The sequence below is a fragment of the Vanellus vanellus genome (assembly GCF_965231255.1).
Source record: "Vanellus vanellus genome assembly, chromosome: 17".
Lineage (NCBI taxonomy): Eukaryota > Metazoa > Chordata > Aves > Charadriiformes > Charadriidae > Vanellus > Vanellus vanellus.
The window spans coordinates 7,472,008-7,486,413 of NC_138922.1; the positions used below are offsets into that span (position 1 = coordinate 7,472,008).

The following is a 14,406-nucleotide window of genomic DNA, read 5'->3' on the forward strand; positions in this document are numbered from 1 at the left end:
GCTTGGAGCCCGGCTCTGGGACTTTGATTTTCCATAGGAAACAGCACAGAGACCTTTCAGAGCATTTAATTCTCCCCGGCTCGGCGATGGGGCTGCCTGGAAAGGCAGAGGAGGAGCGGCGGCATTTCTTGCCCCCCGCATACCTTCCCCTTTCTTTCCCTTTTGACTTAGTGGATGAATTCCAGAGATGTTAATCCACTCTCAACCCTTCCGTGAAGAATAAAACGTCCTCTCTGTGTGGGAGGAAGGAATTCATTCGAATTAATTGCGGGAAGGAGCGGGGAGCTGGGGGTGCGCATGAGGCTGTGCTGAGGGTGGGGTGAGCATCCTCCACCGCTCAGTGGTCCCCGAAGGGGAGGGAGGGACGGACGAGGGGACGGGGGATGTCCGAAGTGGCACAATCCTCGCATTCACGGCTGGAGGCTTCAGCCTCTGCCCGGCCGTAAAAATGCCAACCATGTGGTCTGTGGGCCAGGCTTCGGTGGCAGCAGCGGGCATAGGGAGCGAGTGGGGGGAGGAACAGCCCCACTCAGCAGTTTTGGGGTGTTGCTGCCTATAAAGGGGAGGGAAGTGCTGTCCCAGCGAGCCGGGGTGACAGGAGCCGTGGGGTCTGACCCATCCCGGGGGCGCGCCGAGATGGGGCAGGAGGGAAAGAGGGAGGAAAGGGTCTGAGTTTGAGCTGGGCCAGCTCGTTGAGGGTTCGTGGAGGTGAACGTGGAGGGAGAGGAGAGGAGAGGAGAGGAGAGGCCGCCGGGATGGGCCAGGCACTGTTCTGCGCGTTGGGAGGTCGGTGCGGCTGCGGGACGGGGTTCGTGCGGGGCAGTGTGGGCTCTGTCTCCTGCCCTGACCTTCGCCTTTTCTCTCTGCAGAGCTCCTGGGATCTGCCAAGCGCCTGAACGTGAACTACCAGGATGCGGACGGGTGAGTGCTCCCTGGGCAGGGTGCTGGGTGCCGCCGCTGCCAGCATGGGTGGGCTTGCTCTCCCCAATACCCAGTTGGTTCTGCAGCTCTGGGTATTGTAAAGCTTTCAAGGGCAGCTGCTGAGCCCCGGAGAACACAACAGCATCCCAAAGCCAGGGCCAGCCCTGCAGAGGCAGACCCAACGCCAGTCCGGATCTGAGCAGAGGGCTGTGCTCGGTCCGTCCTGGAAAATTCTCCGTAAAGCTCTTCTGCGTCCCCCTCCGTAGGGCTGGGGGTGAGAAGGGAGCGCAGTGTGTCCAGCTGGTGCCCCGTGTCCTGCGTGCGGGTTAAAGCACGGAGGAGCACCCGGCTGGCCCCGGTGCCTGCACACGCGTGTGTCTGTTTAGTATCCCAAGAGCAAAATCCCTTCGTTTGGGGGGGTTAGAGAAAGAAAAGATGAGGTTGCCAAGTGACCACATCATATTTGTGTAGCTCATCACTTCCAAAATCCAAGCCCTTAATAAGCTGGGTACTGAGAGTTAGAAACCACAAAGGCCCATAAAATAAATAAGCGTGTTATTCTTATTGAATTAACTCTGACCTGCGAGTTATTAGCATTGTTTTATGTACTGTTGTTGTACCTAATTTCTACATGTTTTCTTTTCGAGGACTCTGTAGGAGGAGGTGTCCGTGATGAGTCCTAACAGGCCGGTGGGGGGTTGAAAATGTGCAGGATGGCTCTGTCTTAAAATAATACTGTGCAGATGGAGCTTAATAGAAAAAAAATGTAATAATAGAAGCAATGATCTGATTCTGATAAGGCACAGGGGTTGTGCTCAGGCAGCTCCAGGAGGGTTGCTGATGGGAAGGAGGGTAAAGGGTCTGTTCCCTCCTCAGAGGGCCACATGCGGCATTTTGGGGTATTAACAACGCAGAGGGTGTGTTGGTTTTCACTGGGGTGTGGGAAAGGGACAGCGGGGGGGTGAGACCTGCGCATGGGGATGGCAACGTGCACCCTCCCGGGAGAGCCGTGCTGCTGGCAGGGACCTCGGTGAGGCATCGCCGTGCTCGCAGCTTGGAGATGATGGGGCGGGCGAGCGTGGGTTTGTGCTGCCGGCCCCAGGGCAGAGCTGGCTCCGCAGGGATCCCACAGGGATCCCACAGGGTTGGCTCCAGGGGGATTTTGTACCCCCAACATTCTGGCTTCAAGGCAGAGGTTTTGGCATGGGCTCAGGGACATGGTGGCTTCATTGAAGGAGGGAGCAGCCTCTCTGCTGGGGTTAGCATCCCTCCTGCGATGCCCAGAGACCCTGTGCAGGGCTTTGGGGGTGCCCTGGGACTGTGAGTCTGGAGGAGAGCTGTGATAGCCAGGTTGTGTCCCTGGCACAGGGCTGGGATGCTGCTGAGCCCATTGGAGCCCTGGGCCAGTATCGTCTGGAGCCCCCCCACACCCCTTGGAGCGGCACACGGGCTAATCCCCAGCGGCGCAGGGTCCCCTCGCTCGGTCATGGCCCTTCACGTGACAGCAGGGGGGGAGTGCCGGGCAGACAGGCCCCTTTCACAGCCCTGAGACACAAGGCTCTTTCATTACCAGCGGCCTCCCACGCTGTGCCGTGGGCTCCCGGCATCCCTGCTGGCACAGGGAGGGGGTGGCTGGCGGAGGGGCCAGGAGTAGCCGCAGGGCTGGTGGGTTTGCTGGATGGTGTGAGCAGTGCAGGCTGCCTGGCTGCTCTGCGGAGAAGGGAGATGCATCTCTCTCCATCCCACCTGCTTGCCCCTGCGCAGGGCAAGCGGGTGAGGGATGCATCTTGCTGGGGTCTCGGGGGTCCCTGCATCCCTTGCTGAGCCCTGGGGCACGGGCAGCCTGGAGGGATTTATCTCTGCTTTCCTATGGGGAAACTGAGGCACTGGGAGCAGAGAATCAGGAGGGATGTAGCCATGAACAGCCGATGTCCCGGCGCAGACGGGGGCTGTAGGAACAGCATGTCAGGGACCTGGGCTGGGCTGAGCCCTGCCTTGTGTCGCAGGTTCTCGGCGCTGCACCACGCAGCCCTGGGTGGCAGCCTGGACCTCATCTCGCTGCTCCTGGAAGCACAGGCCACAGTCGACATCAAGGACAGCAACGGTAAGGGGTGACTCCCCGGCACGGCCCCGTACCTCCAGCAGCCGGCTCAGCCCTCCGAGCGAGGCCAGGGGCCGCATCCAGCCCTGCTGAGCTCCGTTCCCCCGCAGGGATGCGCCCTCTGCACTACGCAGCCTGGCAGGGACGCGTGGAGCCGGTGCGGGTGCTGCTGCGCGCTGCCGCCTCTGTCAACATGGCCTCGCTGGATGGGCAGATCCCGCTGCACCTCTCGGCGCAGTACGGCCACTACGAGGTGGTAAGTGAGAGCCCAGAGACACCCACGCGCCCACCCTGCGTCTCTCTGGGGATGTGTGCGGGGGGGACAAACTCCATCGTGCTGGGCGGGAGCATGGTGGGGGCATGGGATGATGCTGAGCTCCTGTGCCACGTTGCTCCCCTGCAGTCGGAGATGCTGCTCCAGCACCAATCCAACCCCTGCCTCATCAACAAGGCAAAGAAAACCCCCCTGGACCTGGCCTGTGAGTTCGGGCGGCTGAAGGTGAGTGTTGTGGGGCTCTGCCCTACACCGGGCACTTCTCCAGGGGCAGCTCTGGAACCATCGGCTCCTCCAGGAGCAAAGCACCGGGTCTGGCTGCAACCACTCTCTCTCCGCCATGAGCCTCGGAGCCCGGCAGGCAGTACTTGTCTCCTTCCACCTCTGGATAAGGCTGGATCTTGAACCTGGGAGCTGGAGGTTTTGCTCCCAACCATACGGCGGGGCAGCATCAGGCTGGGAGAGAAACCAGGAGCCCTCATTCCCGGTTGCCCGCAGCCTCCCCCCTGCCCGCCCCAGCTTTGCTCCCGTTTAAGCACAGATAGGCTGAGCTGGCTAATCCCCGCGAGCCCTGAGCGCCCGGCCCTGCTCGCCTGCTCGAGGTCCCCGGCACGGTTTGTGGGGACGGGGCCGCCCCATGCCCCGGGAGACCCCAGCCCAGCCAGTACCACACCGCAGGGCTGGGCTGGAGTGTGGCCAGCCAGACCGTCCCATGCCCCACGAGGAGGGGACCAGGGGGATATTTCCATTTTTGGAGTATCTATAATGTCTGCAGCTATAAACAGGGCAGTAAAAATAACTCCTCTGTGCCTCCGGGCTGCCCTGAGATGCTGAGAGTCGCTCTGGGCTTGGAGAGACTGGAGTTTTTTAGGGCTTGGTCTGAACAGCCCGATTATGGGAAGGCTATTTCTGGCTGTTGTGACCTTTTATGGCCCCTCACGACAGTGTGGCCCTGCCAAGCACTGGCCGGCTCCGGCCGAGCCCTGGGGCTGTGGAGGGAGGGCAGTGGCGGGACGGGGAGCAGGGGGCCAGCCCCGAGGCCGAGCCCCTCGCTGGGAGGGCGTAGCTGGGGGTACCTGTACCCCACTGCTCACCCCTGTGCCCCATGCAGGTGGCCCAGCTGTTGCTGAACAGCCATCTGTGCGTCGCCCTCCTGGAGGGACAGTCCAAGGATGCCACCGACCCCAACTACACCACCCCCCTGCACCTGGCAGCCAAGAACGGGCACAAGGAGATCATCAGGTAACCCCCCTACCAGCCTGGGACACTGCCCCATCCCAAAAAAAACCCCATCACGGCTTCAGTCCTGCTTCTTCCCAAACCCACCTCCCTGCTGCGGGCTTCAGTCCCTCATCCCCAAAGCCTCAGCGGTGAGAGGGGTTGTCCCCTTCCCATTGCAAAGCAGTTGATCGCCTGGCCCTGATGCCCATGTCCTGCCGTTCATGCCTCTCCCTCCTTCCTACCAGGCAGCTGCTGAAGGCCGGGATCGAGATCAACAAGCAGACGAAGACGGGCACGGCCCTGCACGAGGCCGCGCTCTATGGCAAAACGGAGGTGGTGCGGTTGCTGCTGGAGGTGAGCACGGTGGGGACGGGGCTGCACAGGGGGACAACCCCCTCGGGGTCAGGCATCACCCCGTTCCCCTTGGTCCCTCCGTCCCCTGTGGGTCCGGCTCTGACTACGTCCCCTACCGAGCAGGGCGGCGTTGATGTGAACATCAGGAACACCTACAACCAGACAGCACTGGACATCGTGAACCAGTTCACCACCTCGCACGCCAGCAAGGACATCAAGCAGCTGCTGAGAGGTGAGGTGGGGCCAGTGCATGGCCAGGCACTGCCTGCCACTGAGAGGGGCTTCTTCCCCATGGGACCTGCCTGGGACTCCCAGGGCTCCTCCTGAACAACCTAAACCAGCCTGGCTGTGAGCATCAGCATCCCAGTCCCGTCACACGTGCCCCCGTCCTCCATGCAGACAATGTCCAGCAATTGTGTCCTTCCTGCAGTGTTAATGTTCTCTTCTCCCCTCTCCTCGCTCTTCTTTTCTCTCTCCACCTTCCCTGAACTGCTCTCTTTCCCCCTGCGCTCTGGCACCTTCTTTCTTCCCTCTGTCCCTTGTCTTCAGAGGCATCAGGAATCCTGAAGGTCCGAGCTTTGAAGGATTTTTGGAACCTCCATGACCCGACTGCTCTCAACGTCCGGGCAGGAGATGTCATCACGGTGAGGCTGCTCCCTGCTCCCCGTCCCCCTGCCCCACCATGGCTGTAGGTACCAACTCTGTCCCTCTCATCCCCACCGCAGGTCCTGGAGCAGCATCCAGACGGGCGGTGGAAGGGGCACATCCACGACACTCAGAAAGGCACCGATCGGGTCGGGTACTTCCCCCCCTCCATCGCTGAAGTCATCAGTAAGCGAACAGGTCAGTGGCCATCCTGAGCATGCCAGGGACAGTCCCCTGTGTGAAACCATCCTGGCCTTCCCAGCACCTCCTGTAGGACAGGTCCCCACAGCCCTGGCTAGCTAGGGGGACAGAGAAGGACTCGGGTGGGCACAGAGGGTTGCGCCATCGGTGGGGTGGTAATTTGGGGGTTGAGACTCAGATATCCCCCCCGCCCTGCCTTCCGCATGAGCTCTGACCACGCGTATTTTGTCTTTGAATGCAGGCATGGTTGTCCCCCGCGTGGCGCCCGCGCACCAGCACCAGGGTCCCCCCGGGGCCCTCCCGGTCCCCCCTGGTGGGCTGCAGCACCTCCCCGACGAATGTCCTCTCCAGACAGCCCCGAGCGTCCCAGCAGCCTATGGCCACCTCACCCTAACCCGGACGGCCCCGGGCCCTGACAGCTCAGGTCAGGGGTGCAGCTGGGGAGGGAGAGGGGCTGGGGGACCTTCCCCTGTCCCCAGCCCTGCCCGTGCAGGGGGACATGGGGGGAGACTCTCCTTTCATCTCCCGGTGGGAAAACAGCCAGATGAAAGGGAAAGGGAGTTTAGGGGAGCCCGTAGCTCAGCCCCTTCCCTCCCCGTGTCCTCAGCCAGGCTACGTCCCCCTGTCCCCTTGCCAGCCCAGGTCACCCTGTCCATGCTGTGCATGCCGTGAGGCGGGAGGGACTGATGCATCATCTGTAGCCGAAGGGGTCTTGTGAGAGGCTGTTTTTTACTGGAATTACTGTGTTGGCACGCGGGTCCCTGCCGGGGACCTCTGTGCCCTGTGTCAGCCCCGATCCCGGGGCGCCGCTGACAGCCTCCCCGCCTGCCCCAAGCAGCAGGAGACAGGAACAGTGTGGGCAGCGAGGGCAGCATCGGCAGCATCCGCAGTGCCGGCAGCGGCCAGAGCACCGAGGGCACCAACGGGCAGAACACCAGCATCCTCATCGAGAACGCCAGGGTAGGCACTAGCCCCGGCTTCCCCCGTGCTGCTCCCCCAGGCCTGGCTCGGGCTGGAGATGGAGCCCCAGCACCTTCCCTAGCGGAGGAGGGGCTGCAGGAGCTGAGCATCCTCCACCAAATACCTATGTGCTACCAGGATTAGCAGGAAGATGCTCCTGGGGGGTCCCCAGTTGCCCCCCCCCATGGCACAGCTGGCCTTTTTGAGTGGAGCTGGAGGCTGTGGTTGGTACCACACAGCGTCTCCACCATGTCCTGTGTCATCTGAGAGGAAAAAAAGGGCCCTGGGCCAAATCCTACCCAGATCTCTTGCTAGGGGCCAACCCTTCACCAGGTGAAGCTGTGCCCAGCAGCCCAGCGTGGGGACCCCCCTCTGCTCCTGGGGGTGCAACAGGGCTTCTCTCTGGAGGTCCCTCCTCCACTCACTCCTCCTCTCCCCCAGCCGCTGCCCTCCCCCGGTGACGACCTCCAGCAACACCTTTTGGGATCGGAGCCACGCAATGGGCAGTTGACCTCCCCAGCAGGTGAGGGATGTCCCCACTCTATGGGGCCTTGGGGACAGCTGTCCCCCCGGGCACTGAGGGCTGCTGGTTGCTTAAGTGCCCGCGTGACAATTCTCTCTCCTTTCTGCCAGGGCCACAGAGCCACCAGACCCCAGGCAGCTGCCCCCCTGGGGACAGGGTCTTCTCCCACCAGTTCTTGCGCCCTGAGCAGCTCCTCGAGGGGAAGGTAACTGCGCCAACTGCAGACCTGGTGTGCCGGGTGAGAGGGCCACATTTGGGGCTCTCAGCCCAGCTCTCAGTGCACCAGGGACACAGGGGACTGGGTCTTGAGGACACTGGGGATGTGTGGGTCTTGCCTAAGGAGATCCCATCATCTTGCCTGGAGCAGCCAGGTCCTTCCAGCCCCTGCAGCCACCGTCACGGACTCCTCTTTGCTCTGTCCTCTCCCCAGGACGCAGAAGCCATTTACAACTGGCTGAGTGAGTTCCAGTTGGAGTCGTACACCGCCAACTTTCTCAACGCTGGCTACGATGTCCCCACCATCAGCCGCATGACCCCGGAGGTAAGGCGGGTCCCCACCCTATCCAGCACCCCACACTCCCCGCACCACTGCTGACCACAGCTGCACTCTGCTCACGTTAGGATCTGACAGCCATCGGCGTGACCAAGCCTGGCCACAGGAAAAAGATCTCCACCGAGATCGGGCAGCTCAGCATCGCCGAGTGGCTGCCCAACTACATCCCGGTGAGTCCCTGGCACTGGGCCTTTGGTCTGGCACCCTCTTTTCCCCAGGTCTTTGCTCAGAGCTGTCTTACCCCAGGACAGGACAGGAGTGGGATCTGTAAGTAAGTAAGTGCCACAAGGGGCTGCGTTAATGCAGTCAGAGAGACCTCAAAAGTGCAGTCTCCTGGCCAGGCGCAGGGAGGGAGGGGATGGATGAAGATGCTGCCCATGCCTCCAGGCTCACGGCATTGTCTCCATGCTCTTCGCAGGCTGACTTGATGGACTGGCTCAGTGCCATCGGGTTGCCTCAGTACCACAAAAAGCTGGTCAACAATGGCTACGACTCCATCACCATCGTGACGGACCTGACGTGGGAGGATCTGCAAGAGATTGGCATCAACAAGCTGGGTGAGTCCCTGCCGCCGTGCTGGGGTGGCCCAGGGCAGCCAAGTTTCCCACCCAGGTCCCCACACCCCGTTCTCCCTCAGGCTGGGAGGTGCAGGCATGTCCCGAGCACCTGGAAAGGGCAGTTCATGGCTGTCCCTAAAGACTGTCCTTGGCAGGCTGGAGCTGGGCTGAGCCAGGTGGACGCCAGCCGTAGTTTGTCTCCTCCCATAGGCAGGGTTTGGGTAACCCAGAGGCCTTTGCCCTGGTTGGTGACGTGACCATGACTCTTCTTGGCCAGGAAATAAAGGCCTTGGGGGCCAGAGCCGACCTAACGCCCCTTTCCTGTTGCAACCTTCCTGCAGGTCACCAGAAGAAGATCATGTTGGCTGTCAAGAAGCTCAGAGACCTCCGTAAAAGCCTCAATCAAACAGAAGCAACTCTGGCGAGACGCAAAGTCCCTGGTGCCCTGGACATTGTCACCATTGAGTCGCTGGAGAACGGGGAGTGCCAGTCCCCGCACACCCCTAAAATGACGACCTTCCAGGACAGCGAGCTCAGCTATGAGCTCCAGACAGCCATGTCCAACAGCTGCCACGAGTCTCTTGGCATCAAGAGCAGCCAGGGAATGTCACGGAGCCAGGAGAGCATCGGGGTGCGGTCCCGGGGCTCAGGGCACTCACAGGACAACGTGCTGTCCCGGCACCTCTCCAGCCCCTCGCAGGAGAGCCTGGGCAGTGGGGAGAGCAGCAGCAGCAGCGGGCAGTCCTGCGCGCCACCCCGCAGCAAGGAGAGCCCGGCCAGCCTGCCGGGACGGCCCAGTCCCGAGCCCTATGGGAAGCTCGTCTCCCCTGAGGGGCTGAATGGCCTTGCCAACGGCGGCGGGGGCAGCCCGCTCAAGGAGAGGAACCTGCCCGAAGGCACAGATCAGTACGCCCGGCCGGTGACTCAGAAAGGCGCTGGGACACCAGCGGTCACCCCTTGTACTCCTCCCCAGACCCCCAGCAAGGCAACGGCCCCGTACGTCTTCATGTACCCACACGTCTCCTTGAAATCCCCGACGGTCCCTTCCCTGCTGGGAGCAGAGCAGCCCAAGACCCTGGTGCATCCGTACCCCTCCATCTCCTCCGGGCAGAAGAGCAGCCTGCAGTTGTCGGCCCAAAAAGCCTTCTCCTACCTGCACAGCCAGTGCGGCCCCACGGAGCCGCCCGCCATGTCACCCACGGCTGGGGTGGCCCCGGGCACCTGGCAGGCTGGGGAGCAGCACAACGGGGGCGAAGGCTTCAAGTACAAGAAGCGCTCGCACAGTCTGAACCGCTACGCGTTGTCAGACGGGGAGCACGAGGAGGAGGAGGGGGCGCCCACCAGCACCCTGGGCTCCTACGCCACCCTGACGCGCCGGCCGGGCCGCAGCCAGATGCCGCGGGCCTGTCTGCAGACGGATACCAAGGTGACCCGCAGCCAGTCCTTTGCCATCCGGGCCAAGCGCAAGGGCCCTCCGCCGCCACCTCCCAAGCGCCTCAGCTCCGTCTCCAGTGCCCTTGCTGCCGAGGCAGACAGCGGGCAGCCCCCCGACCCCGAGCGGCAGCCCCCAGCCCCCCAGGACACGGCCGACGTGGGTGCCACCCCCGGTGATGCTGGCCATGGCAGGACAGCGAAGAGCCTGGGTGCTGCGCTGGAGGGGACGCCAGGGGTGAGTCCGCCCAAGCCTCTCCTGCCCCCAAAACCTCTGCACATGGCTCAAGACATTCTCTCCAGAGCAGATGTGGACAATGAGTCCTACAATAGCGGTGACACCAGCAGCACCACACTTTCCGACGCCGGCAGGGACCCCTTCGAGAGCAGCAAGCCACGGAGACGGACATTCAGCGAGCCCAGTGCTCCCATGACAGAGGTGGCTGTGCAGGATGGGCGGGAGGACGCCTGCTCGGACACGGAAGAGGAGGCCAAGCCAGAGGTCTCCTCCTCATCCTCCCAGAACAGCTCCAGTGAGTGCATCCCCTTTGCAGAAGAAGGCAACTTAACTATCAAACAGCGGCCAAAGCCCACCGGGCACCCCAAGGCCGACGCGGCCGTGCTGGACGCAGAGCCTGGTTCCCAGCCGGTGGAGCCCCCCTGCTCTGCTGGGAAGGAGCAGGCAGCACCCGCTGCCACCAAGGAGCTGCCCGTGCTGGAGTTCAACCTCACCGAGTCAGACACGGTGAAGCGCCGGCCCCGCTTCAGGGAGCGGGAGCCGCTGCAGGCGGTGCTGAAGGCGTTCAGTATGGCGGGACAGGCTGAGGCGGGGGCCAGCCCTGCACCCCAGTATGCCCAGGCCCAAGCTGTGAGCATTGCTGGCCCCACCGTGTCAGCATCGGCACCACGGGCCGGGCTGGCCGGGGATGCCTTTGATGACGACAGCGTGGAGTTCCGGATTGCTGAGATAGAGAAAAGCATCTTGTCGCTGGAGAAGGGGATCAAGAAGGCACCGAGCCCCACCAAAGCCCCCAGTCCCACGGAGCTGCTCAGCACCGCCGTGGTGAGGACACCCGCTCCAGGTATGTGGGCTTGTGGGGGTGTTTCCGACGTGGTGGTGGGGCCTGAGACTCCCTCCTGGATGGTACAGGAGGTGAGGAGGACATGTGCCACCGCATGCCATGAGTTCCTTCCTTTGCAGACGTGCCTGCCAAGCACACCTCTGTGGCATCCACCAAGCTAGTTTTCTCCGGGCCCAAGACCATCTACCAGCAGGTCCTGCAGCCCTCCCGCCACACCGTTGCTCCCTGGGTGGCCACCGAGGCTGTGCCAGATGTGATCGGATCCCTGGCCGGTCCTGGCTCGCTGACGCTGGAGGCGGGCAGCAAAGTGTCGGCAAAGCCTTTGGCAGCTGCCCCGGGGACTACCCTGGCCCAGCAGCGGCTGGAGCAGACCAACTCCACCCTGACCGCCACGCTGCAGGCAGCTGAGAAGAAGATCACAGTGGAGGTGGAGAGGTGAGGCAGCGCTGGGGGAGAGGGAGACGCTGGGGTTGGGCCCTTCGTAGGCGGAATTGGGAAGCCCCCAGTAGGAGCAGGTGAAGGGCTGTGTGTGGGGACATGCCTGCGCCACACCAGGTCACGCGTGCTGGAGTCTGGCGGCGTTCTGGGCTCCGGCTGCCACCAAGAGGGTCGGGTCCTGCCCGGCCAACCCTACCTCATCAGCACCTGAAGCCTTTCGGTGCTGCGCTGACTCTCTCCTTTCCCTCTCCAGCCACCCTGGGGCCGTGCACTCAGCCAAGAACATCCTGGAAGACATCAGCAACATGTTCGATGACCTGGCCGACCAGCTGGATGCGATGCTGGACTGAGCCTTGCTCCCTCCTTCCCCTCCCCACCTCCAGCTGCTCCGCCAGTGCCCCTCGTGACGGGGGGAGAGTGGAGCTGGCACCGAGCGGTGCCTCCAGGTCTCTCCAGACACTTCCCTCCCCACACTTCGTGCTGCGGCTGGGAACGCGGCTGCCCCTCCTTGCTCACCTCTGGCTCCGTATCACACGTGCCAGCGCGGCCACGGGCCGGTTTCCGAGGGGGTCAGGCATTTCCCACCAGACTGGCAGCAGGAGAAGAGCCCAGAGGGGCTGCACATGCGGTCCCAGAGGCCACGGAGAAGCCCTCGCTCCCTTGCACAGAGCCAAGGAGCCTCCACAAGGGACCTTTCTCTTTCCCCGCTGCATTGCCGAGTCCTGCCTCTTATTATTTATCCCCTGCCAACAATGTGTCAAAGGAGAGACCTCCCCGGGCAGCCGCCACCGAGCTGGCTATTTACTGGGCAGATCCCAGCCCCGGCAAGGCCTGACAGCAGCTAAAAGAAGACAGGGCTTGTCGCAATTTGGCAGCTTGCAGAGCGAGAAGGAACCTTTCTGCTTTATTTGCTGCTTTTCCAAACGTGTCGGTGTCAGGCAGCGTGTAATCCAAGTGGATCGAAATCCTTCCGGTGGGATACACAAACCCCTCAAGATGGACCTGGGACAACCTGCAAAGCAGCGGATGCTCCGCCACAGCCCTGCCGGACATGGAGGGGTACCTGCCCCTTTCCCAGAGCCATGAGGATAGCGATGGCAGCGTTTGTGCCAGTCCAGCTGGATCGTGCTGCTGAACAGAGGCTGCCCTCTGCTGACACCGTGCCTAGGCAAACCCCCACCCCGGTGCTTCCAGGGTGAAGCAGCAGCGTGGTTAGTGTTTTTTTTTTTCTTTTTTTTTCCTCCCCTATCCCTTTTTTGGGGGAGAAAATGGTCCCTTTTCCCGCTCCCCCCTCCCTGCGGGCAGCTGCTGGCACAAACTCTGCTGTGAGCATCGTTAAACAGTAGCAGCGTTTGGGACTCCGGGAGATGCTTCCTCCCAGCACTAAAACCCAGCGGGAGAGGTGACCCCGCACGCACTGGGTGAGTTCGGCTCGGCAACAGCTACTGTGCGCGCAGGCTGGATGCGGTCACAGCCCCGTGGCTGCAGCAGGGGAACAGCAGCGATAGCTCATTGCATCCAAGCGGGAGGAACGGCTGCATAGCTCAAAGACAGATTTCTTGAGCAGGATCTGTTTAGTAGTGCATGTCTAAATATGTCCAAGAGCCCCGAACTTGGCTTGCACTCGGCATGCCAAGCAAATGAAAGCATCAGAGCACCAGAAGGGAACCTAAGATTGTACTAAAGTGCCATTTGCTACAAAAATTCCAAACAAAGGGGGAAAAAAATATTCCACATATCCCCCCTTTTTAAAAAAAAATCCCAACGCAAAAACAAACTGGGAAGGGAGAAGGTGGCTGAAGTGGCAGTTGCTTCCCAGTCCTTTTAGGAGTTCGTGACTGCATCGGACTGTCTGCAGCCCCTCATCCCCTTGCAAGGAAAGGGGAGCAGCCGCTGCAAGCAGAGCCCGCCTGGATGTTCCCAAGGGTCTCCGCTCACGAGTGGCAGTTGTGCCATGGGCCAGGCGGGCAGGAGGTGCCTGCCTGGCTTCTAGGCTGAAAAGCAAAGACAAAAAAGCCCTGGAAAAAGAAAATAATAAAATTGTTGGCTGGGACTTGAGGTCAGTTTGAGGCAGTTAAGACAACTTCTCTCCCTCCAGGCTAGTTGATTGCTCTGATTTATACATCACATTGAGTGTATTTAAATGACCGTGTCTGGCAGGCAAGTGCTACATCGTGGACCCCATTGTTTTTAAGTAGCTCCAACCAGTGGCACTTTATCAAAAGGTTTGCAGAAACCTTTTAAAACTGATTTTTACTCTCGCGAGTCAACCTGGGAGAAGCCCAGGGTTTTTTTTTTTCACTGTTGATAAACTGTAAATTTTTTTTTTTTAAAGGCCAATGTATATATTTTAAATGTGATTTATTATATATATTTACTAACCAGAACTGCAAGTCTTGTAGTCTAGGGTCAGGGATAAGAGGACACTGGGGTGGAGCTGTTGCTGTCTGAGCCGCCTGAGGGCAGCACCCCGCTGCTCTCATTGTCAATAAGGGAATTAAACATTTGATTTTGCAGAAGAATGCCTATTTTTTAAGCTCTAGATCTCTATTTTGAAGCTACTGTATGGTGTGTAAGTTATGTACACTGCAACTGGGACTAACTGACCCCGGCTGCACCTGCTCCGTGCAGCAAGACAGTGAGGGGAAAAAAATAGCCCGTGTAATCACCAGACTGACAACAGATTTTAAACCATCTGCTCTGTTTGTGTTAATCATGTGTTTTGTTTTCCACTAACATCCATTAAGACTAAATTCTATTAAACAGTGGGGCATATTTTACCCTTTTGATAGTTTTGCCTAGTTGTCTCCTTCCTGTCAAATCGCACAAGCTCATCTCCTGCTCTGTTTGAAGTTCATCGAGGATCAGCTTTATCCCGCCCCTTGAGTGCTTAAGATCTGGGTTTCCTCAGATCATCTCCCCTGGTGAGTCCCACTGTCACCTCCAGTGAGGTTAACGTTCATTTTGAGTCTTACCACCATGGCAGGAACGTGGTGAGAGCGCTGGGGACCAACTGCCCAGCTTTGGGCATGTCTGAAGCCACAGCTACCCCCGCCTGCCGGGCAAAGCACTCCTCCATCCTCCTTGGTGATCAGAGTGCGGCGACAGTGACACCAGGTCCTGCTCAACAAGCCCAGACCTCCTC

The 14,406-nt window shown here is 60.7% G+C and overlaps 1 protein-coding gene across 1 annotated transcript in view; it reads left to right on the forward strand.

The window, feature by feature from the left end:
- CASKIN2 (CASK interacting protein 2) overlaps nt 1-14,052 on the forward strand; it is a 32,082-nt gene extending 18,030 nt beyond the window's left edge. The window contains exons 2-20 of the mRNA XM_082492418.1: nt 870-921; nt 2,928-3,025; nt 3,133-3,278; nt 3,426-3,521; nt 4,408-4,538; nt 4,763-4,871; nt 4,995-5,103; nt 5,421-5,515; nt 5,597-5,714; nt 5,959-6,141; nt 6,556-6,677; nt 7,119-7,200; nt 7,311-7,405; nt 7,631-7,741; nt 7,822-7,923; nt 8,172-8,310; nt 8,652-10,823; nt 10,943-11,258; nt 11,515-14,052. Coding sequence (XP_082348544.1) covers nt 870-921; nt 2,928-3,025; nt 3,133-3,278; nt 3,426-3,521; nt 4,408-4,538; nt 4,763-4,871; nt 4,995-5,103; nt 5,421-5,515; nt 5,597-5,714; nt 5,959-6,141; nt 6,556-6,677; nt 7,119-7,200; nt 7,311-7,405; nt 7,631-7,741; nt 7,822-7,923; nt 8,172-8,310; nt 8,652-10,823; nt 10,943-11,258; nt 11,515-11,611 — 4,373 coding nt within the window. The 3' untranslated portion in view covers nt 11,612-14,052. The remainder of the gene's footprint in view (nt 1-869; nt 922-2,927; nt 3,026-3,132; nt 3,279-3,425; nt 3,522-4,407; nt 4,539-4,762; nt 4,872-4,994; nt 5,104-5,420; nt 5,516-5,596; nt 5,715-5,958; nt 6,142-6,555; nt 6,678-7,118; nt 7,201-7,310; nt 7,406-7,630; nt 7,742-7,821; nt 7,924-8,171; nt 8,311-8,651; nt 10,824-10,942; nt 11,259-11,514) is intronic.
- The last annotated feature ends 354 nt before the right edge of the window (nt 14,053-14,406 follow it).